Source organism: Lissotriton helveticus, chromosome 3_1 (assembly GCF_964261635.1).
Source record: "Lissotriton helveticus chromosome 3_1, aLisHel1.1, whole genome shotgun sequence".
Classification (NCBI taxonomy): domain Eukaryota; kingdom Metazoa; phylum Chordata; class Amphibia; order Caudata; family Salamandridae; genus Lissotriton; species Lissotriton helveticus.
In genome coordinates this window covers 412,093,256-412,116,970 of record NC_136061.1, presented here as the reverse complement: position 1 = coordinate 412,116,970, position 23,715 = coordinate 412,093,256, and the positions used below count along the sequence as shown (strand labels likewise).

The 23,715-nt window shown below is 45.1% G+C and overlaps 1 protein-coding gene across 1 annotated transcript in view; it reads right to left on the bottom strand.

Moving 5' to 3' along the window:
- The window catches only part of CDK15 (cyclin dependent kinase 15), a 448,471-nt gene that overhangs the window by 326,795 nt on the left and 97,961 nt on the right, over positions 1–23,715 (bottom strand). The window contains exons 2-3 of the mRNA XM_078680225.1: positions 11,803–11,952; positions 11,322–11,419 (exon numbers count right to left, since the gene is read on the bottom strand). Coding sequence (XP_078536351.1) covers positions 11,322–11,419; positions 11,803–11,952 — 248 coding nt within the window. The remainder of the gene's footprint in view (positions 1–11,321; positions 11,420–11,802; positions 11,953–23,715) is intronic.

The window sequence follows — 23,715 nt, the reverse complement described above, 5'->3', positions numbered from 1 at the left end:
AAGAAGCAACCAAAACAGCACGCGACACCAGTGTAAGTTTTCTGTGGAATCAATACTTGTTAAAAGTCGAATGAGTTGAAACAGTGTCTTTATTCCTACACATACTGCCTCCCCTATCACAGGGTGAGGCCGCTGCACACAGCACACCAGTGGCCATCGCAAGTGGACTTTTAAACAAGTCAGTGGTTTAAGGGCAGCAGACTTTCTCAAGGAAGTAGCTTGTTGGGTATTCCATACACTAGTATGATCCATACGTCTTTCTTTTATAAATCATATCCAGGGCCACTGGAATTATACAGCAGACGAGGACAGAATTATGCAGCATGGTTGACTAAATTATGCAAGAAGAAAAGCCAAATTGGGGGATTAATGGAGCATATTTTGTGATATTATTACTTAATTTTTGTCATTTTTACATAGTGTAACACTGGGCAAAGGTTTCACTTCATAAGAACCAGTTTAACAACCATATACAGCAATAAGCAGCAGAAAGAAAGCCAGACAACCTTTCCAAGGGCAGTAACACGTCTCACCACATTTTTGGTAACTTTTGATTCATTTGAGCTAGAAACAACATTTAGTTTTTTGTAAAAATCTGCAGATTATGCTGCAGATGACGGTGTATGTGGCAAATGTGGCAAATCCATAATTACACAGAAAGGTCCACAGCCGCAAAATCCCACAGTTCCAGTTTCTCTGGTCATAGCCTCTGTAACAGCAGAAACAGACAAAGAAATATCATGGTCGAATGCAAGAATGTTTTTATAGTGGTATTTTTATCATTGCAATTATCGGCATTATTATTGATTGAGTGCATGTTCACCAAAACATTTTGGAACTAGCAACAGGCGATAAAAAAAAAAAGAATAGAGAGGCCCTGGAGTGCAAAGTTTTGGATTTCCGCATTTGATTTACGGAGACCACGTTTGTTGATAGCAGAGGCGTTGTGAAAACTACCAAGCGACTGAAACTTTGACTGCAGCCATTCACAATGCCATCCACGGCTGAGGATTATTCACTACGATAATCTTCTTCACTGATGGCGTCATCATAGACCAACTAACTCTGCCCAATCAAGAATAAAGATTGGTTTTAAAATTAATTCCAAATAGAGATCGGATACACCTATCAATTACCAAATACTGTTCTCAAACTACAAGGGATCACAGTCAACTCTTTGTCCTGAAGATGGTCTGACGGTTTTATATCCTTGACAGACCGAAACGTCGACTTAAGCATCTTACTCTCCAGAACATTGATTGTTTTAATTTTATAGAGAAGATGTTATTCATAGTTTTGTAAATAGGTGATTTTGTCCATACCTTGCAAACTATGTGTTGTTGCTTTTTAATTTATCCCTGAAATATTTTTTTACTAATATAACATTTTGTGAATACTATACTTTCCCCGTGTATGATATTTCTTGAACTGTTACATTTACTGTTGTGATTCAGTCAACTGTCCACTACTACGAGAGTGTGATTCTTGAAACTTTATTGTCCAAATAATTATAACAAAATATCGAGAAACAAAATCCCTTGTAGGCCATCTGTTTTACATAACTTTATTGCCCAAGCCTGCAAGGGTATATTGGGTTCCCACTCTGTATTGAAAACTGGAGTGCAAAGGTCAGCCTTGCCTGTGAGGGGGAGGGGAGGTTACCTTCCATGATGGAAAGGCAGGTCCGGTGCTGTAGAAGACTCCGTATACCAGACAGAGGACTTGAAAGGTAATTCTCCTCTGTTACTGTTTAACTCGCTGACCTTTGAGGTGTTGTCGTGTCAGCGCAGTGCAATGAGGGAAGCAACACTCCATGTGACCTGTTTAATTGAAAAATGAACATGAAAGGGCCCGTCCTTTTATAGGATATGTAAAAGATGGACCATGAAATGCTAAAACGCAGCATTCTCTGACGACGTCAGTGGCTAGACCTGTTTCTTGGTTCTGTCAGAATAAAGCTTGCTTCCAAGGTATTCCGGTCAAGGCGTGGTGTTGCATGGGTTGTCATTTTCCCACAGTCTGCTACACAGTTGTCCAGGTCAGTTGTACCCAGCAGTGCCTTGGAAAGCTAGTCCTGCCCCTGTGGTGAAACGCGCTTCCTCCCCCCAGCCTCAGAGAGGTTAGGTTGGTTAGGAGTGTCACGTGTTCATGAAGGTGCCACATTTGCCACCTACTCCCTTCATCCTTGTAGTGTAGAGGGTCCCAGATGTGATTCGGTCTCTGTCTTAGATAATAGTGGCTCCTGCCGCTGAGGGCTGGATGGGGCAAGGGTGTTAACCATTGGGACAGATAACCAGGCCCAAATACCTGCCCCTTCAGACACTGTGTTGTACAAGGGGGGTTGTACCCATATAGTCAGTGGGACCTGGGTGATCAATAGCGTTATATATAGGGGGTCCCAGACCAAGAACACAATTCCTATTTTGAAACACACACTATTTAAATGAATTTAGGAAACACACACTAAATGAAGGTGACCAGTGTTTTTAATCCACTGTACCAGACAAACAGTCAATGTTAAGAAATCAGACGTAAAATATACAAAATTCAATGCGCCCACAAAGAGGGAGGGGGGGAGGTGCAGGGAGGGGGATGTATTTCACTGGATTGTACATCACTAGTTAACATTCAAAAACAACATAATACATAGTTCAAAACGTAATTCCACATACATGAAAGGCCGTGGAACATGACTTATATCATAACAAAAAATTCCTAAGAAGATACTCCTATAATGATTAATATATCAAACTAGGGTTAGGAGTTCCTGGTTGTAGGGTGTAGATGTCTACGTTTCGACCCGGATGGTGTAGGACAGTGGATCCTTACTGTGTCGGTCTTCGTCAGGACGTGATGGGTGAAGGGGGGGTGGGGCGTTTAACTCTGCGCAAAAAATATAATAAAAGGTGTTACTCAACCGGTCTCAGATGAGTCCCGACACAACTACAGAATTATGGACAAGAGAGTCCATTCTAGAAAGATCGAAAAAAGGGAGTAGTAGGAGGTTCATAAAAAATGAGAAATACTGGGTGGGCTAGAAGCCAAATAGTTATCTCGTGCCACGGAAGTCCGCCATACAAAGAGTCTGCCATGTGCGTCTGAAAACCTTAATACCAATGTCACCCAATGGGACAGATAGGATTAACTGGAATGGCCTTGACACGACAGAACATTAAATACCTGGCACACCGGGAAGGTCCCGTCAGGCGGTTATGCAAAAGGGTCTGCCACGTGTGGAGTCAAGATCTGCCGTGTAAAATCAAAATCAAAACCACATTTGTAATTAAATCCCAAGTGGGGTGGAGAAACTGAGGTAAGGCTGTGTAGATTAAGGGCCCTACCTTGTTGTAAAAACAAACACCGAAGGTTAAGTCCTGGGTCAAGGCATGGCCGGCTACATCTAAAAACAATGGTGAACAGCGTGTCAGAAGCGCAGTGGCTTTTTCAAGTGAATCAGTAAAGAAGACTCAAAACAGCTCAGAACTCACCCGTGTAGGTTGTACACCGAGCAAAGCCCAGCTCTTTATCCAAAAGTTATTTGAGTGACGTGCGTTGTCAAAATTGCCTCCGCAGTATAAATCTGCAAAAACACAAGTTGATAAACATCTTAGGAAGCCGCCCAGTGTTTACAAATACGCCTGGCTGCTCCCAGCCAGAGGGAAAACTCACCCGCAGTATTGTTTGAAGGGCCAAACCGGCCTTTTCCAAATAGACCAAATCTTTCCAGTGGCGCGCGTTGTCAAAAATGCCTCCGCAGTGTAAAAATCTGCAAATACACAAGGTGAAAAACAGCTTAGGAGGCAGCCCAGCGTTACCAAACACGCATGGCTGCTCCCAGCCAGAGGGGAGACTCACCCGCAGTGTTGTTTGAAGGGCCAAACCGGTTTTTTCACATAGACCAAATCAGGGAAATGCCTCGTCGGTATACAAATGCCGCGTGTCAACATCTGTAGAGACACGGAGAGAACACACTTAGACGGCCGCCCATTAACTTACAGAACGCACGGATGCAAAACGCCAGGGGGGAGAGAAAGAGAGAGACTCACCCGCGCTGCTCATGGAGAATTCCGATAGTGGTGCGTGCGCGCCGCGTCTCCTGGAAACAGGAAGTGTTGCCCCGAGAGACGGTGTTATTTACTACTTAGGTGAAGACAGACTCGGGTTAGTTACCGCACATAGTCAGTAGTTCCTTGACGGATAAAGACTCTTAACAGCCTTAATTAAACTGGGATTTGTGTCATGAAGGGTAAACACAATCAGGACCAGTAATAAATCCAAGGCCAGGATAAAATAAATGTACACAGCGATGAATCAGGATGGGACTCATTGGCAAAAAACGTGATCATAGCACTGGACCTACCACACAGGGCGGTCAAAAGGGCTACTTATGACAGGCAATCCCTCCTGAATAAGAAAACACATGAAAAAACATTTTTAAGCCCATATATACATCTCACATTCCAAAGGGTCTGAATTGGTCATATATTATAGATGTCAGACGTGCCAAAATGGTGAAAGGAGCATCAGGGCTGTTGTCCATACCCAAATAGGTGGTTGATAGCGCGAACCTGCCAGGCACGGCGGTTAAAGCGCTCTATTATTCACTTTGAACATTCAGGTACATTGCACATTTGTAAGACAGATAGGTAATGCTTGTTTGGGTAAATTATACCAGGCTCATAGATTCAATACGTCCACATGACAAATCTCACATAGGTTTCGAAAGCACCAGATGGTTAGAGAAGCATCATAAGCCATTATGTACTCCTAAATCATTAATTACATGCGCGAACCTGCCGGGCACGGCGGTTAAGGCGCTCTGTAGCTCAAGGTAATCGTTTTAAAACAAAGGTAATCATTTCAAAACATCATAGTCCACAGGTAATTACTAAGGCACATTGATGAAGACACAATAAAGAAGGAATACCTAAATTCCCTATGGAGAGGCATACTAACATAGATGTTTCACAGAGTAGCCATTTGGGCGAAACTACTTTCAGACTCATTAAGGCCCCCTCGTACAGAATCAAAAAAACGGATCCATTTGATTTTTCTCACATTCAAGATGGGTTCAATGCTCCCACCCCTCGGGCCCAGCTTAACCTGCTCCAAAACTAACCACCTCAAACTCTCTGGTGGGTGGCTTTTCTCATTGCAATGTTCCACCAAGGGTGCGCCTGCAACCTTGCATCTCACACGGCTGCAGTGTTGGAAAAAACGTACTTTGACTCGTTGCTGGGTTTGACCCACATAGATCAAGTCACAAGGGCATAGAATGCAGTATATCACGTCGGTCGAGTTGCAGTTAGTATGCGACTTTAGTGGAACTTGTTGTTGTCCGTGGCTAAAGACCTTGGTTTGGATTGTCGCAGGGCATGCTTTGCATGAGCCGCATCGATAATGGCCCACAATGGGGGGCAGGTTCCACATGGTTGTGATGGTAGGTGCATCTTTGGTCGGCAAGAAGGAGCGAACCACACTGTCCCGAATATTCTTAGCTTTCTTGAAAGCATGAAGGGGCAATGAATTACTCCCAAGATCTTCTGATATCAAATTCCAGTATTTGTTGATGGTTTTTTTCACCTCATTGCTCCTTGTGGAGAAAGTCGTCACACAGATGAGGCGCTCCTCGTGGTTCACCGGTTTGTCACCGGGTTGAAGCAAGGTTTCTCTTGGGTTGAACCATGCTCTTTTTTTGGCTTTGTTGACCAGGCGTCTGGGGTATCCACGTTCGAGCAATCTGTTCATCAACACGGTGGACTGTTCTATGTAGTCATCCTTCCTGCTGCAGTTACGCCGAATCCTTAAAAACTGGCCAAACGGAAGGTTATCCCGGAGACCTCGGGGATGGTGGCTGGAGTATAGTAGTAGAGAGTTCCTCTCCGTCGGTTTCCTGAACAGCGTAGTTTTTAAGGTGTCATCTTCCACGAAAATGGTAAGATCCAAGAAATCTATTGTTTTTTTGTCGAACTGAATAGTGAACTTAATATCCGGGGAGCGTGCATTGAGCCAATTGAAAAACCTGGTGATTTCCTCCTCAGTTCCAGACCAGATACAGATGATGTCGTCAATGTATCTCATCCAGGTTTTTATGTGGGGTCTGAAAGGGTTAACGTCAGTGAATACAAACGTGTCCTCATACATGGACATAAAGATAATGGCCAAATCTGGGGCAAAGGCAGCCCCCATCGCCACACCCTTGGTCTGGAGGTAGAAACAGTTCCGAAAGACAAAGAAATTCCTCATCATCGCAATCTTTAATAATAGAATGATGAAAGATGGTAGGCACCCAGATTGGAGCCTCCCGCTTATCTAGTGCAATTGTCATTGCCATGAGGGCCTCCTCTTGGGGTATGCTTGTATAAAGGGAAACGATGTCACATGTTACCAGAAGGTCTTTAGCGGAGTCATAGGGATGCCCTTCAATCAGGTTGATGGTATGAGTAGTATCCCTGAGGTAAGTTGTAGTGGCTTCTGCTATAGGTTTCAGAAAAACGTCTATGTATCTACATAGGGGTTCCAAAACAGAACCACACCCCGAAACAATCGGGCGTCCGGGAGGCTGGTGGAGATCCTTGTGTACTTTAGGTAGGGTATAGATGGTGGGGAGTCGCGGATGCCTCTGGTTCAGATATTGGAATTCGTGTTCCGATAGGAAGCCTTGCTGTTGTTTCGGGGTGTGGTTCTGTTTTGGAACCCCTATGTAGATACATAGACGTTTTTCTGAAACCTATAGCAGAAGCCACTACAACTTACCTCAGGGATACTACTCATACCATCAACCTGATTGAAGGGCATCCCTATGACTCCGCTAAAGACCTTCTGGTAACATGTGACATCGTTTCCCTTTATACAAGCATACCCCAAGAGGAGGCCCTCATGGCAATGACAATTGCACTAGATAAGCGGGAGGCTCCAATCTGGGTGCCTACATCTTTCATCATTCTATTATTAAAGATTGCGATGATGAGGAATTTCTTTGTCTTTCGGAACTGTTTCTACCTCCAGACCAAGGGTGTGGCGATGGGGGCTGCCTTTGCCCCAGATTTGGCCATTATCTTTATGTCCATGTATGAGGACACGTTTGTATTCACTGACGTTAACCCTTTCAGACCCCACATAAAAACCTGGATGAGATACATTGACGACATCATCTGTATCTGGTCTGGAACTGAGGAGGAAATCATCAGGTTTTTCAATTGGCTCAATGCACGCTCCCCGGATATTAAGTTCACTATTCAGTTTGACAAAAAAACAATAGATTTCTTGGATCTTACCATTTTCGTGGAAGATGACACCTTAAAAACTACGCTGTTCAGGAAACCGACGGAGAGGAACTCTCTACTACTATACTCCAGCCACCATCCCCGAGGTCTCCGGGATAACCTTCCGTTTGGCCAGTTTTTAAGGATTCGGCGTAACTGCAGCAGGAAGGATGACTACATAGAACAGTCCACCGTGTTGATGAACAGATTGCTCGAACGTGGATACCCCAGACGCCTGGTCAACAAAGCCAAAAAAAGAGCATGGTTCAACCCAAGAGAAACCTTGCTTCAACCCGGTGACAAACCGGTGAACCACGAGGAGCGCCTCATCTGTGTGACGACTTTCTCCACAAGGAGCAATGAGGTGAAAAAAACCATCAACAAATACTGGAATTTGATATCAGAAGATCTTGGGAGTAATTCATTGCCCCTTCATGCTTTCAAGAAAGCTAAGAATATTCGGGACAGTGTGGTTCGCTCCTTCTTGCCGACCAAAGATGCACCTACCATCACAACCATGTGGAACCTGCCCCCCATTGTGGGCCATTATCGATGCGGCTCATGCAAAGCATGCCCTGCGACAATCCAAACCAAGGTCTTTAGCCACGGACAACAACAAGTTCCACTAAAGTCGCATACTAACTGCAACTCGACCAACGTGATATACTGCATTCTATGCCCTTGTGACTTGATCTATGTGGGTCAAACCCAGCAACGAGTCAAAGTACGTTTTTTCCAACACTGCAGCCGTGTGAGATGCAAGGTTGCAGGCGCACCCTTGGCGGAACATTGCAATGAGAAAAGCCACCCACCAGAGAGTTTGAGGTGGTTAGTTTTGGAGCAGGTTAAGCTGGGCCCGAGGGGTGGGAGCATTGAACCCATCTTGAATGTGAGAGAAATCAAATGGATCCGTTTTTTTGATTCTGTACGAGGGGGCCTTAATGAGTCTGAAAGTAGTTTCGCCCAAATGGCTACTCTGTGAAACATCTATGTTAGTATGCCTCTCCATAGGGAATTTAGGTATTCCTTCTTTATTGTGTCTTCATCAATGTGCCTTAGTAATTACCTGTGGACTATGATGTTTTGAAATGATTACCTTTGTTTTAAAACGATTACCTTGAGCTACAGAGCGCCTTAACCGCCGTGCCCGGCAGGTTCGCGCATGTAATTAATGATTTAGGAGTACATAATGGCTTATGATGCTTCTCTAACCATCTGGTGCTTTCGAAACCTATGTGAGATTTGTCATGTGGACGTATTGAATCTATGAGCCTGGTATAATTTACCCAAACAAGCATTACCTATCTGTCTTACAAATGTGCAATGTACCTGAATGTTCAAAGTGAATAATAGAGCGCTTTAACCGCCGTGCCTGGCAGGTTCGCGCTGTCAACCACCTATTTGGGTATGGACAACAGCCCTGATGCTCCTTTCACCATTTTGGCACGTCTGACATCTATAATATATGACCAATTCAGACCCTTTGGAATGTGAGATGTATATATGGGCTTAAAAATGTTTTTTCATGTGTTTTCTTATTCAGGAGGGATTGCCTGTCATAAGTAGCCCTTTTGACCGCCCTGTGTGGTAGGTCCAGTGCTATGATCACGTTTTTTGCCAATGAGTCCCATCCTGATTCATCGCTGTGTACATTTATTTTATCCTGGCCTTGGATTTATTACTGGTCCTGATTGTGTTTACCCTTCATGACACAAATCCCAGTTTAATTAAGGCTGTTAAGAGTCTTTATCCGTCAAGGAACTACTGACTATGTGCGGTAACTAACCCGAGTCTGTCTTCACCTAAGTAGTAAATAACACCGTCTCTCGGGGCAACACTTCCTGTTTCCAGGAGACGCGGCGCGCACGCACCACTATCGGAATTCTCCATGAGCAGCGCGGGTGAGTCTCTCTCTTTCTCTCCCCCCTGGCGTTTTGCATCCGTGCGTTCTGTAAGTTAATGGGCGGCCGTCTAAGTGTGTTCTCTCCGTGTCTCTACAGATGTTGACACGCGGCATTTGTATACCGACGAGGCATTTCCCTGATTTGGTCTATGTGAAAAAACCGGTTTGGCCCTTCAAACAACACTGCGGGTGAGTCTCCCCTCTGGCTGGGAGCAGCCATGCGTGTTTGGTAACGGTGGGCTGCCTCCTAAGCTGTTTTTCACCTTGTGTATTTGCAGATTTTTACACTGCGGAGGCATTTTTGACAACGCGCGCCACTGGAAAAAAGATTTGGTCTATTTGGAAAAGGCCGGTTTGGCCCTTCAAACAATACTGCGGGTGAGTTTTCCCTCTGGCTGGGAGCAGCCAGGCGTATTTGTAAACGCTGGGCGGCTTCCTAAGATGTTTATCAACTTGTGTTTTTGCAGATTTATACTGCGGAGGCAATTTTGACAACGCACGTCACTCAAATAACTTTTGGATAAAGAGCTGGGCTTTGCTCGGTGTACAACCTACACGGGTGAGTTCTGAGCTGTTTTGAGTCTTCTTTACTGATTCACTTGAAAAAGCCACTGCGCTTCTGACACGCTGTTCACCATTGTTTTTAGATGTAGCCGGCAATGCCTTGACCCAGGACTTAACCTTCGGTGTTTGTTTTTACAACAAGGTAGGGCCCTTAATCTACACAGCCTTACCTCAGTTTCTCCACCCCACTTGGGATTTAATTACAAATGTGGTTTTGATTTTGATTTTACACGGCAGATCTTGACTCCACACGTGGCTAGACCCTTTTGCATAACCGCCTGACGGGACCTTCCCGGTGTGCCAGGTATTTAATGTTCTGTCGTGTCAAGGCCATTCCAGTTAATCCTATCTGTCCCATTGGGTGACATTGGTATTAAGGTTTTCAGACGCACATGGCAGACTCTTTGTATGGCGGACTTCCGTGGCACGAGATAACTATTTGGCTTCTAGCCCACCCAGTATTTCTCATTTTTTATGAACCTCCTACTACTCCCTTTTTTCGATCTTTCTAGAATGGACTCTCTTGTCCATAATTCTGTAGTTGTGTCGGGACTCATCTGAGACCGGTTGAGTAACACCTTTTATTATATTTTTTGCGCAGAGTTAAACGCCCCACCCCCCCTTCACCCATCACGTCCTGACGAAGACCCACGCAGTAAGGATCCACTGTCCTACACCATCCGGGTCGAAACGTAGACATCTACACCCTACAACCAGGAACTCCTAACCCTAGTTTGATATATTAATCATTATAGGAGTATCTTCTTAGGAATTTTTTGTTATGATATAAGTCATGTTCCACGGCCTTTCATGTATGTGGAATTACGTTTTGATCTATGTATTATGTTGTTTTTGAATGTTAACTAGTGATGTACAATCCAGTGAAATACATCCCCCTCCCTGCACCTCCCCCCCTCCCTCTTTGTGGGCGCATTGAATTTTGTATATTTTACGTCTGATTTCTTAACATTGACTGTTTGTCTGGTACAGTGGATTAAAAACACTGGTCACCTTCATTTAGTGTGTGTTTCCTAAATTCATTTAAATAGTGTGTGTTTCAAAATAGGAATTGTGTTCTTGGTCTGGGACCCCCTATATATAACGCCTTCAGACACTGTACAGGAGTGAAGACCACGGATAGCTGCAAATTGCATCTATCCCATTGATCAATCGCATTCATGAAAATCTGGAATGATCTCGACATACTAAGCCCATCATCTGTTTGATACACTGCAATGAATTTGTTCTGTCAGCAGGGGGCGCAGTAGAAAAGCAAAGCTTCCTAATTTTTTTGTTTGCTTTTTTCTCCAAAGATTATGTTTAAGTGATCACGCTGTCGAGTTGTAACCCAGCCTCCTTCTGCGCTAAACCGTGTGATCCCAGGAAAATCACTTTTTGTGGCAATATTCCCTTATCTGCCTACACTCCTTTGTCTGCCAGAACAGTGAGTGTTTAGAAACAGGCTAACTCGTTGTCAAGAGAGATATCTCTCCTGCCCCCTGTCTCTCTCACTAGCATGCGCACTGGGAGGTACTCAGTTTCACTCAGTGTGCTCTATCAGTCCTCACTCTTACACAGCACACACTCACCTGCTGATGCCTTTGTAGACCGTGGCGTATGACCCTTCACCCAGCTTCTCCAAGTTCAGGTATGAGGAGGTGGTCCCGAAGGGCAGCCCCTTCCTCTGCTGTGCATGGAGAAGGAAACAGGAGATCAGACATGCAAAGCCCGATGGTGCCCACACACTCTTTCAGCCCCCAGGATATAGCAGCAAACTAAAACCATTGTGGCAAGAAAGTATGCAGATAGAAAACTACAAGTTTAGTAACAACTATGCTTCAAGAATGTATACATGTTTTAATGAGGACCTATTGTAGTCAGAATTCACAAACCAGCAGTATGCTGTCTCATTGAAGCATGGAGCAGATAAATGCAATATACAATTGAGCATCCTTTTGTAGTATTTCTACTTTTGGGGGGATATTTAAAGTGGCAGGAGCCGCGTTTTTATTGCCGTGTCACTGTTAGCAGTGTTTTATTACAAGTTGAGTGCAGGAGGCTTGGACTTACCCATTGGAAACCTTTTGTGACTTCCCTCTCCTGCAGAGGGTCGCTGTGCCTTCGCGCCCGCTTTGGCCGGACCCGGTGCACCTGCATGGTGTGATACCAGTTGGGCAGAGGCGAATTCACTTGATCCGGTACCTCCTTGAGGTCTGTAACCTGGAGATACATTAACACAGATGGAGTGAAGTTAGCGCGTGAAGATATGGATAAAGATTTCAGGCAACTGTAAGCTGCTGAATAAAGAGTGGCCAATCAGAGATTAGAAGGCAGCAGAATTATCCTACAGTGACGTCTGATTGGCATGTTCCTCTAACCAATCATAGTACTGCTCCTCCAAATGTTTCTGAAAGTAGAGCTAAGGCTTCTATAATCAGAAGTAGATGGAGTTTTCCTGCCTCACTCCATTCACCTGAATGTTACAAATTGCACTTATTTGGATTTCCCACAATTCCTGCATAAGCCGCTTTCAAGCCTACAATTTATTTTTAAGAAAACTATTTTTATATGTATTATGAATGAACAACTGGCAGACGTAACTAACGCACATATCATTCTTATAGGAATTAGGCGCTTTGTGTGGGCTCCATCAAATCAAGGAACCATGTCAAGATCAGACACAATCAGACAGTAAAAATGCTAAAAATATCCCAGCAAGGCTCCCAAATCTACTTGAGTTTATGACAGCATCTCCTGGACCAGTTCATTGGTTCTTTGAATTTTGAGCATCGTCCCCATAGCTACTCAATGTGCAGCGGAGCACCTTAAACCTCCAGTTTTTAGCAATATCTCTCTTGACCAGAAGTGCACTGATGGTCAAGGTCATAGTCACCTCCCCTCCGGAGCCCCCAAATTCACCCAACGCTCCCAGTAGCAATACTTTAGGCAAAACATCAATTTGCATTAATAGTACCGTAGACACTGTTTGGATAACTTTGCACTAATGCAGTTTATTCATTGGGCATGTCCATGTCATATAGAACAAGCATTTACAATGCAACGGTTTCGCCTTTGGAGAAGTTAGAGCTATTGGCATTGTAAATGACAAAATTTGTATTTATGTGCTGGTTTTGAAAACAGATAAATAAATGGCATTGTCATTTACATTGCCAATAGCTTAATATCTTGCAAATGTGAGAACTATTGTACCCTACGGACGAGCTCAGCAGACAGCAATTACTACCACACGCACACACACACCCAGACCCACACACACCCAGACCCACACACCCAGAGCCAGCCACACCCAGAGCCCCCCCCACACACACATATTCTGTAGAACTTCTAGATAAAAAAATCATAACTTTAAAAAGATACAGTAAACTGTTTTAAACATGATGCTAAACTATTTCCAATATTCATAGAATTATTTGTAAGTGTGCAGGATAGGTTGAAAAAAGTCCAAGAAAACATTTTGATAATTTTTAAAATGTTGATAGAAAAATCTTGTGGTCTCTGTTAAGAAGTCTCATTGACCCTCGAGATGAGGGGGTGGGGGTGGGGGTCAATATTAAACTTTAAAAAATGAAGTGCATCTTCTGAAAAAATGGTGCAGACCTTTTCCCAAAAGTGTAAATATGAGGAAAAGTTGGCTAAAACATTCTGAAAAGGTGGGTAGAAATGTCAATGGTGCACACAAGTCTTTCAGAAAAATGCTTTGAAATATTTGGAAAATTGTTCACAACTCTGTTTAAGTATGCTGAATTATTTGAAAATGACACCAAAAGTTTTGAATAAGTGTGCAGAACTCTTAGGAAACGTATAAAGAAGTCTTTGAAAAGTGAAAACGAGTCTCAGAAATGAGCAAATCATTGTTAGAAAAACCGACCTGAACAGTTTATGCCAACAAAACTCTTTGAATAAGAGCAAAAACATCCCTTTAATAAGCATACAGATATTTTGAAAACGTTTACTAAACTCTTTCAAAAGTTTGAAGAACTCACTGATATGTGAGCCTCCTTTTCAAAATGAGCAGTCCTCAAGAAAGGTGTATGCACTGCTTTATAGAAGGGACGGGACTGTGACAGGAGTGCTGAGCACTTTAAAAGTGTACAAGCTTTTCGAAGAAACGTGAACAGAATGGTTGACAGAGGCGTCTCACAGCTCGAGGTGTCCAGGTAAACACCTGCCTGCTGTCTTGTCATCTGCAGACAGCCACCGCACCTCCCAGATGCGGAATACCTCCTTTAAACCTCACACGCCCAGACAGCTGCTTCAGGGAGAGTTACGTAAGCAGTAAGGGCGCACTTGTCTGTGGCCTGTAGGAGTGTGGCAGCGGGCGGGGGCGCACGGGAGGGAGGGATGCGGGCATTAGAACTCAAGTCAGCACCCAGCAATATTTGAAGGGTGGGCGGCCGAGGGTAGGTGCCGGTGGTATCTCTCCCACCCCCACTCTGACACAACTCCGACAAGCTCGCTTAGTGCAGAGGGGGCGCTGCGCACACAGGAACACTCACAGTGGCAGCACAAGGTAGGGTACAGATAGACTCCCTGGGACCGGACAGTCGCCGAGGTCTGGACCAGACCAGATGGGAGGAGCAGGAGATGACGTGCTCGTGGAGAGGGTACACGCCGGGTGGCTCGCGGCTGGTTGATAACGTCACAGAAGCTGCTGCTCGGCAGGGTTGTGTACACTGGCTCTGCCTTAACCTACTAGCGTTAACGCCATTCAAATGACTTGCCGTGTCGTCTTACAATAATGGCATTAGTTCACTAGGGCGGATAGGCTAGAGGTGGCCGGATTGCAGCTGTCCTAGCCAAACACTCATTCATACCAGTAGTAAATACATCTATTACAGTGCTGTAAATCACCGCCCACTGACTGGAGGCGGAGACGTGCAGCAGGTAAATCCTGTGCCTCAGGCACGTGAAGTTTCCAGGCCCCATAACCAATGAACAATTAACAAACCGTTCTTTGACCAATCAACAGGTGGCAATGCAGTTCCGTGGTCCCTCAGCCAATAAACATTTTACCCGTCCTAGCAAATCATAAACCAGGGTTCTAACCCTTAGTCTAACGTGCAGCCAATGAACAATGAACAATTAACAAGAAACAGGGGGGCAGAGGCTCCGGTAGACGCTGCTCGGAAAGCACAGCGTCCTGTAGGGATTCGGGGGCGTGCTCTCCACTTCCCATTGGCTGGAAGGTAAAATTCCAGCCAATGGGAAGAGGAGAGGGCGTGACTTAAAAAAAGACACGAAAACGCCCCCGAATCACGTCAAGGCGGGCCCTGAACTCAGTGACGCTCCTCTCCTCCAATGGCTGGCCAGCATTTACGAGACCAGCCAATGGAGAAGAGGGGCGTGTTCAGGCCCCCATACTACTAACAAAAGATTTCGGCTCCGCCCACCCACTGCTTACGCAGTGGGACGGTAGCCGAAACCTAAAAAGTCCCCAGTTCCTGCCTGGCATGTTTCTTCAGCTTTGAAGAAATTACACTAGCTGCCTGTGGGGGTGTGAATCTCACATTTCCCAACTAGAAAAGCAGTGGGCTACATGGTGGAGGAGTGAGAAGCCCAAAGATCCGAATGGAACAGTTTCAGTAATGATTGGCATCAGGTGGGCCTCTGTCTAGAGTGGTACAAAAGGGGGTGGTGATGGACGAAGCACCTGAACCAATCAAACACTCACACCCAGTCAACAGATCTGGGTTTATTCCATCACCGTTCTTTAGCCCACTCTGCCACCCCAGTTCAGACATGGCCATATGCAAATCAGTCTGACCCTGTGCTTCATGGGAACAGTCCAGCCCGAACTGCCAAGCCATACCTTCCCTGGACCAGAAACAAGTTTCCTAGGACCGGTTTCTGGCATTTCAGCCATCCTCAGCCGGGCTTGCTTGAATCCAGTGGCAAAGTGAGCAAGGGACTCATGTCTGAGCATACCCTGCCAACTTATGGCGAACAAAGCGGTACAAAAGGGGGTGGTGATGGACGGAGCATCCGTTTTACAAAAGGGGGTGGTGATGTTTTTTACAAAAGGGGGTGGTGATGTTTTTTACAAAAGGGGGCCTAGAGTGGCTCACTTATGAAGTGACTGACAACGCAATGTACTAAGCCTGAGGGCCAAATAGAGGAGGACTTGCAGGCAAGTTAATAGGGCGAGCCGAGCCAGAGCTAAGCACTGGGTCTGGCTTGACTTTGAGTCCGTGCACAAGCAGAGCCATGAAAACGTTTGGCATGTATATCGTGCAACAAACATGTAAAAATAAGTGTATTTCTTAAACAGGTGGAAGCCCTTCACCTTAGTACATCCGATTATATCATTGCATATGCAGATATGGATTAAAAGAGATAATTTTTAGTAACTTTCATGGCCCAACCCTCAATGACAATGCCTTTGGTGCACTAGGAGTCACATCAGTAATGTAACCCTAAACAGAGTCTTATTATTGGGAGAGCAGCATTATAGTCTAGTAAGTCAAACATAAAAAATGCTTGTACAGCTCATACCTGAACGCAAGTATTTAAAAGTTCACTCAAATGCAATCATGTGACAAAAATGGAGCTCTGTGAAAGAAAATAATTGCTTTAGGATCAAACAATTTGGAGAAGCAGGGAAGTTAGTATTTATTTCAGGTTATCTGGTTTCACATATTGAAATTCCCCCACCAGATGGATATCTCTGTCTCCCTCTTTTTCGTTTATATCAAAGGTCGCAGTTTTGTCTTTTATTCTCGGCTCAGTGCGAGAAAAAACGAAACATATAAAGCAGAGTCAACTCAGAGCCCCCATACCCAATTAAAAAGCCAAGGATGCATTTATTTCAGGTGTCTGACACCCCAAACAGCCCTCCCCAAGCTAAGCCCCTGATGAAAGGTCTCTATACAAAACCTCTGCCTCTTCAAGTTTCAGAGGCTTCAGGCCTATCAGCCATCTATACCCTTTAAATAATCCCATTCTCCACCAATCAAGAGCATGTTACAATCAAACAAGCCAGGCTTTAATGTCTTAGCCTGAAACAGCAATTTCCCTTACGCTAGCCCAATCAGAGAAAACCTTCTATTGTGATCACACTTTAAAACCCAGCCCACCCCCCCGCCCCCCATTATATCTTCGACCTCTGCTACCAGAATTTCCAGTGATCATGCCAAGAAGCTACAGTTATAGGCTGTGCTCTCTAAACTATTTATTACATAAATATCGTGTTGTAGGGGTACCTACCTATATAATAAATATTATCGCACAGGCAGACTATATAACCGGAGAGGCCTCTTTAAGAGGGCAAGTAGCCAGTGCAGATGCTCTTGTTGGCTTGATTAGACATGCACGCTAGGGGGGCTGCACGCCATGTAGGTTTGTTTGCCCTTGCTACGAAGGGCGGGTTGCATCAGTAGGGCCTGCCTAACAGTTTGTAAAGAGCAAGATTGTGTTTATTTGGTTGGTTGGAAGGATGGGGGTTCTGAAGGCTGTCTAAGCCAGAATACTCTGCAAGGTTGAGTCAGTGTGTAAGGAAAACACCAGCAGCAAAGGAAGCCTCCAAGTATAATCTTGTTTTGCATCTTCGGAAGTGTTTCCCTGATGTCAGTGACTGGATGACATCTCTGTACCAGATCTGCTACATTACCTACGAAATTGCCCAAGAGTGAGACAGATGGAAACTAGTTTTTGTTTTCATGTGGCAGCCTGGTCCCCATCAATTTCGATGGATGAACCAGCCCACACCTTTCGACAGCACAAAACCTCAGACATGGGGCAAGTACGCAAGCATTCAAGGCCACCTCTTTTGGGGCACCAATCATGTGGGTGGAGATGGGTGTTGGGCAGTTGCCTACCTAGTTCTGGGTGGGTGTTGACCTCTAGTCTTGGTTACATGCAGTCCACCAAAGTATCAAAAAGAATGGTACCAGATGTTGTTTTATAAAGATCTCTTTGAAAAATTCTCTTTGAAAAATTACCTGGGACCCTCAACAGCTATTTTGGGTCAATGGTATATTTTCCCACTGACGTACTAATAACCAATAGAGTCATCTCTGGATCTTTACCTCTACAAGGAGTTAGTTTTTCAAGAAAGAAAAGACACTGTGGGAGCCGTGTCAAAGAAATGTGATCTAAAATTACCTCCTAAGCCAAAACAGCAGAAATGTATTCAAACTTGGGTAGGGGTAAGATTAAAAACAAAGGGGCTGATTCACAGAACTAATCTGAGACAAAATCCTAAATGTATTACTTTTGGAATTCACAGAAGGCATTTAGTAGTAGTAAAGTTAGGCTTTTGTCTTAAGTTAGGCTTTTGTCTTAAGTTAGGATTTTGTCTTAAAACCAAAACTTAAGACAAACTTAAGTTTAACTTAAGTTTACAACCACCAGTACCATTTAATAATCCAGACAGTCTACTATACTCACTAAACAACGAAATATATGACTGTATGCACACATCTTTTGTGTGTCCGAATCTTATGGAAAAACGCTAACACCAAGAGTCATAGCTGACAGTATCATGATGTGACAGGCTCAATTTGATTCTATATTTTGGGGCCAATAAGTGTCATTTTAAGAATTTGGGGGGCCATGGGCATGACATATTTTGGGGGCTCCTGTAATGGAGCACTTTACATCTTATTACCCATTTTTTGCTAATTGAAGCCCACATGCTGCCAAACAATACTTAATTACACGTCAAACTTATAGTAACCAAGCTACACAAAACAGTTACATTTTGTGCTGCTTAGGGATGACAAAGACTTAAGATAACAAGGGGTAGAAAGAGATAGAAGTAGAGACAGGCTTAGAAGAGAAACTGAGATCGAGAAACAGGTTAAATAGAAAGAAAATCCACTTTCGCGGGGAGGCCCTTGGAATTGGGAGGCCCCGGGCAATTTCCCATTTTGCTCATGCCTTCAAACGTCTCTGGGACTAACCAGACAGCAAATAGTGTATATGCCATGTACAGTAAGAGATTATGCTGCAACTGATGTAGTGCAAACAATTATTGCCCAATAATGGAAACAAGGCAAACCTACATTACTCGCTAGTGCCTATTTGTAAATCACAACGTTAACATCAAAGGCACAAGACTGCTTTCTGCTTGCTGTTATCTCTGAAGCAGTGCTCTGATACCAAAATCCTACTGTTGCTCTAGCCATATCACAACTGTACTAGTCTGTTTATTCATCTTATTATTTTTTCTCTCTGCTCATGTTTCTTAACCCCTCCCATGCTCGTGACGGAACCGTTCCGTCACGAGCCTCGAGTGGGCTGTGCTGGCTGACATTCTAAAGAGCGGGCGGGGCCGTGACGTCACAAGCACAGCTCACCTGCGGGCCGTGACGGAGCGGTTTCGTCACGAGTACGGGAGCGCCGCGCGGCCCCGCCTCCCCCTTAGCGCGAAGGGGTTAAATCACACACATTGTTTTTCTATTTTATTTGATACCTGTCTGCCATTAATTCAATTCTTGTGTGTGAAAAACAAGCGTTTGCAAAGACAATAGGTCTTCCTTTAACCTCATGCGCGCTGCGGGTTTTCCCGCTGTGCGCTGACTTTTTCAAAAAGCCGCGGTTCATGACGAGCTCAGCTCGTGATGAGTGTAAGACAGGCGTAACTCATGACGAGCTGAGCTCGTCATGAGCGTGGAAGGGGTTAATGTTCTAACACATGCAACCAAAAGATCTGCGGTTAAACATGCCACCCATATAGCAAAAGCAATCCAATCTCATGAGCACAACATGTTACTCCTAACTGAAACATGGCCCAACTACTCTTCCTCACCCTTAATAGGTATTCTAATCCCTCCTAGCGACGCCATCATTAGACTTGATTGCATTGGAAAACTCAGCAGTGGGATTGCATGCATCCACTGTAGGTCCCTGAAGGTAATGCCCTTCCAAAAAGATAATCTGTTCTCTTGTAAATACATGGGTGTGGAAATCTGCGCAGCAGGCGGACCCTTAGCTAAGTTGCACCACATCTACAACCCTTCTAGAGACAACCAGTTGTTTGCCAAGAAAATTATTAAAACTATCACAGTCCACTCTCTGTAACACCCAAATACAATCTTTCGTGGGGACTTTAATCTCTGCTGGAACAAAATGGACGGCGTACATCTGAACATTCTCAAAATCAACCCCAATGACCAAAATGTTGTGCAAGCTTGTCCAGACCCGACTCACAACAAAGGAGTGGCACTTGACCTAATTACATGCAAAAGCTGATTAGCGGCTCTATAACCCCATGTGACTGGTCAGACCATCACTACATCATTTTCCATGTCGAAGCCCATGCACAGAAATCAAGACATCAGGGAGCAAAACCGAGATACTGGTCCACAGATATTAGAAACCTAAATTGGAGCAATTTCTCCTCGCTCTGCCAAAGAAACCTTACATCCTAGGACAGATGGTACTAGGCACTATGGGATGTACAAGAGCTAAAGGGAAACCTAGCATCACACAAAGACCAATCTAATGAAGGTAGAAGCCCCTCTATGCCCCAAAAAGCTCTCTAACAAATTAGCATAGCATAGCATTGGGTCAACCACAACTTGAATGAAGTAAGGAGGAAACCCAGACATACTGAGACGCTCTGGAGACAAGAATCCTCATCCTTTCACCTACAACAGCCAAGAGAACTAAGAAACACCTACAAAAAACTTACACGGAATGCCAAAGCACAATTCTTTAGGTACCAAGTGGCTAATGCCAGAAACCTCCCAGGTGAACTATTTGAGATCAACAAGGAATAGACTAAGTCCTACAACACCAAAGCTGCCTGTAACACCCTCCCGATCACTATTCACAAAGAAACCATCTATACCAGCTTCCGCAAATCCTTAAATACCTGGTTGTTTAACCAGTAACGTCTTTCATCATTACTCCTCTGTATTTTGCTTCGTCCAGGCGCCGGGAAACCCTTTTTGGGCAGCTGTTGCGCCTTACAAATTAAATAAAGAAATAAATAAATAAAATAAATATTGTTACCTCCGAGAATTGGGAAGCTTTCTCTTCCTTCTGCGAGGAGAAACTAAAGAAAGTTGAAAACTCAATATCAACTGATCATGAACAGTTTTGTGATCTAAGTCCAAACACCCAGCACTCCCAGCAGAAAGCTAATAATACTGATAAGACACAAACACACATCACTCCCATTAAGACCAAGAACAAGGTTACCTGGAATGATTTCCGAACCACAAAGCCAAAATGCATAAAATCTTACTGTCAATGAAACCAATAGCACATTTCTTTATTCCCATTCCAGCAAAAATAGTGAGGTACCTAAGCCCTCTTCTCTGTCCTCTCTGGAAAAGCATAGTGAACTCCTTTCTAACACAAGGCACAATCGTGGACTGCCTAAAAACTGGACAAGTAACACCAATAGTGAAAAAACCTGACACCGACGTGACTGATCTAAATAACTTTCACCCGATCTCTAACATCCCATTCCTCAATAAGCTGCTTGGAAAATGTGTACACAAGCAACTATGCCAGCACATAAACAAAGTCAACCAACTGGACGCAATCCAATTACGTTTCAGACCGTGGCACAGCACAGAGACAGCCATCCTAAACATTTTGGATTATGCACTCAAAATACTCGACCAGAACGATTTGTGCCTGCTGATCCTCCTCAACCTGCACTCAGAGAGGAGGAGCCTAACCCGCGACCATGATGGCCGCCTGATCCCTCGGCTCCGCCGACCCTCTCGTTCTTCTCCCGAAACGCTGCTGATCCTGCATGTTATCCTGCCCGCTTGTTGGCGTCCCGGAACCGTGAAGCGATCCTGTGTCCAGCGGTGTGCTCCCCGGTGCGATCCAGCTGTCAGAGGCGGCGAGGCGTCCCGGTCTTTGTTTCAGTGCTGCATTGCCGAGGCCGGGTCTTTGTTCTCCGGAGGCTGCCGTCCCAAGTTGCAACAGTTGCTGACATTGTAGCAGGACGGGGTAGGCTGACGGTTTGCTATTGCCGCATTGTTTTCCTTGCTACAGCGAGCCGCCCTGTCCTGCACGCCTTCATTCTCGACTGGTGTCTCCGCCGTAGAAGATATATTCTACCCTCTTTTCGGCTTGTGGACGGTTTGGAGCGTCTTCTTGTTCTCCAGCACTGAGACGGCTGCCATTTTGACCTGGGCGCTCTGCATCTGAGACTCTCTACCCCCGGCGGCCATTTGGGGTACCATAGCGGTTTGCGCTGCATTGTCGCCGGGTGACAGACGAAGGGGTCCGTCCCGCTGCTATACCCCCTGGAGTGGCAGTGATTTGCGGATCGGCTACTGGTGGGCTGCTGATGTGATGGCCGACGGCGACCAGTCTCGAGAGATATGGTGTGACCCCGCGCCCAGGGTGCGCGAGATGGCAGCGCCCTCTTATCCTGCGGCATCCCTCAGGATTGCTGATATTATGTATGCCCTGGGTGATCTACATGTAGCTGTGCGTGACATGGCCCTGGACCTGGAAGGCCGACTGGATATCTCTGTGCTTGCAGTGCCCTCGGATGATCATGCTGAGCTCCAGGTGCGGTACACCTCGCCACACCCTGTGTTTTTATGCGACTACCAGTCTGCTCAGATGTACTTGACGGTGCTGGAGAAGGGAGATGTGGTTGCTTCCGTACTACCCAGTATTGATGCGGAGAGGTATGGAGATCTTGGTCCTCGGCAGACGCAAGCGGTTTGTGTCTGGACGCCTCGCCACACGGCTGTTTCGGGGCTTCGTCGCGGGTCTCCCTGGCCCATCTTGGAGTTGCTCCTGCGGTTTTGGCCGGCTGCCCTTCAAACATTTCGATTGTGCATTGCCCCTTCTTGGTTGGACGTTCGCCGTTTGGCTCTGAGGTGGACGGACTTTGGTGGATGGCATTGTGCTCTGCAGTGGAACTTTCTTTTGTCTTCTCCGTCCAAGATGGCTGCTTTGGAACTGTACTCCGTCGACATGCTGGATCGAAAGGGACAAGGTTGAGGATGTTTTTCCCTTTTTGCTGCATCCGGTTGTTTGCATTGTTGTGATTGTAATGGACAATGGTGGGATCTACATGTTGTTCGGGTGCTGGTTCGGGGTACGGGGAATGGTGGCCGAGGGTAAAAATGCTGATTGTTTTGGTCTTTTCCTGGCCCTCCTCCGGTCTTTTGTGATTTCTTTTCCTTCTTTCTCTTGCTCCTAAATTTCGGGTACTCTTGGGGCGACAGACACCTGCTAGGGGGGGGGGGTAGGCCGTAGCCTCTGCATGCGTGTAGGGTGGGGGGTGTTCCTTCCTTGTTAGTTTCAGTTACTATGGGCCTTATTTTTCTGCTTCTCTTTTTTATTCTTTTCTTCTCTTCTTTCTTCGGGTCAAGGGGTGGATTGGTGCGTGGTGGGTCGTGGCTGGGGTATACCATAATGTTTGCTCGTCCTTTCTCCTGTGCTAATTTCCTCCAGCCTTTTGTTTAATAGATAATGATCGTGAATTTTTCTGAATACTGTCGCCCATCTCGGTCCTGGTGCGGATTGTTTGGACTTTGCTCCTTCTTGGCTCCTATCACTTTGGACTTCGTTTTAAAAAACTTTTAAATTAAACCTTCAATTCTCCTACCTCTCGGCAGCGCACCTAATTACAGTGTAACTTGGACTAATCCTGTTTGCTTTGATATGCTGCTGAGTTGCCCGATTGCTCACTACTGTGCCTTAATCGATTTCGAGGCCGGCCTCTGGGTTGTAGGCCCGTATTTGTTTGCCGATATTCTCCAATAAAGGTTTTCAAAAAATAAAAAAATAAAAAAAAAACCTGCACTCAGCTTTCGACACAGTTACAACATACTCTTGGAGTTACTGGAACACAGAATGGGAATGTCTGAAACAGTGCTACACTGATTCACCTCTTTTCTCAATAACCGGTCACAAAGAATCAAAATGCTTTACATATGGATGAAAACTTAGGGCTTGATTCACAAAGGTAAACTTAGACCTGAAGTTTAAATTTAGACCTGAAGTCTAAGGGTCCAATGTGCCTAGATAAACTTA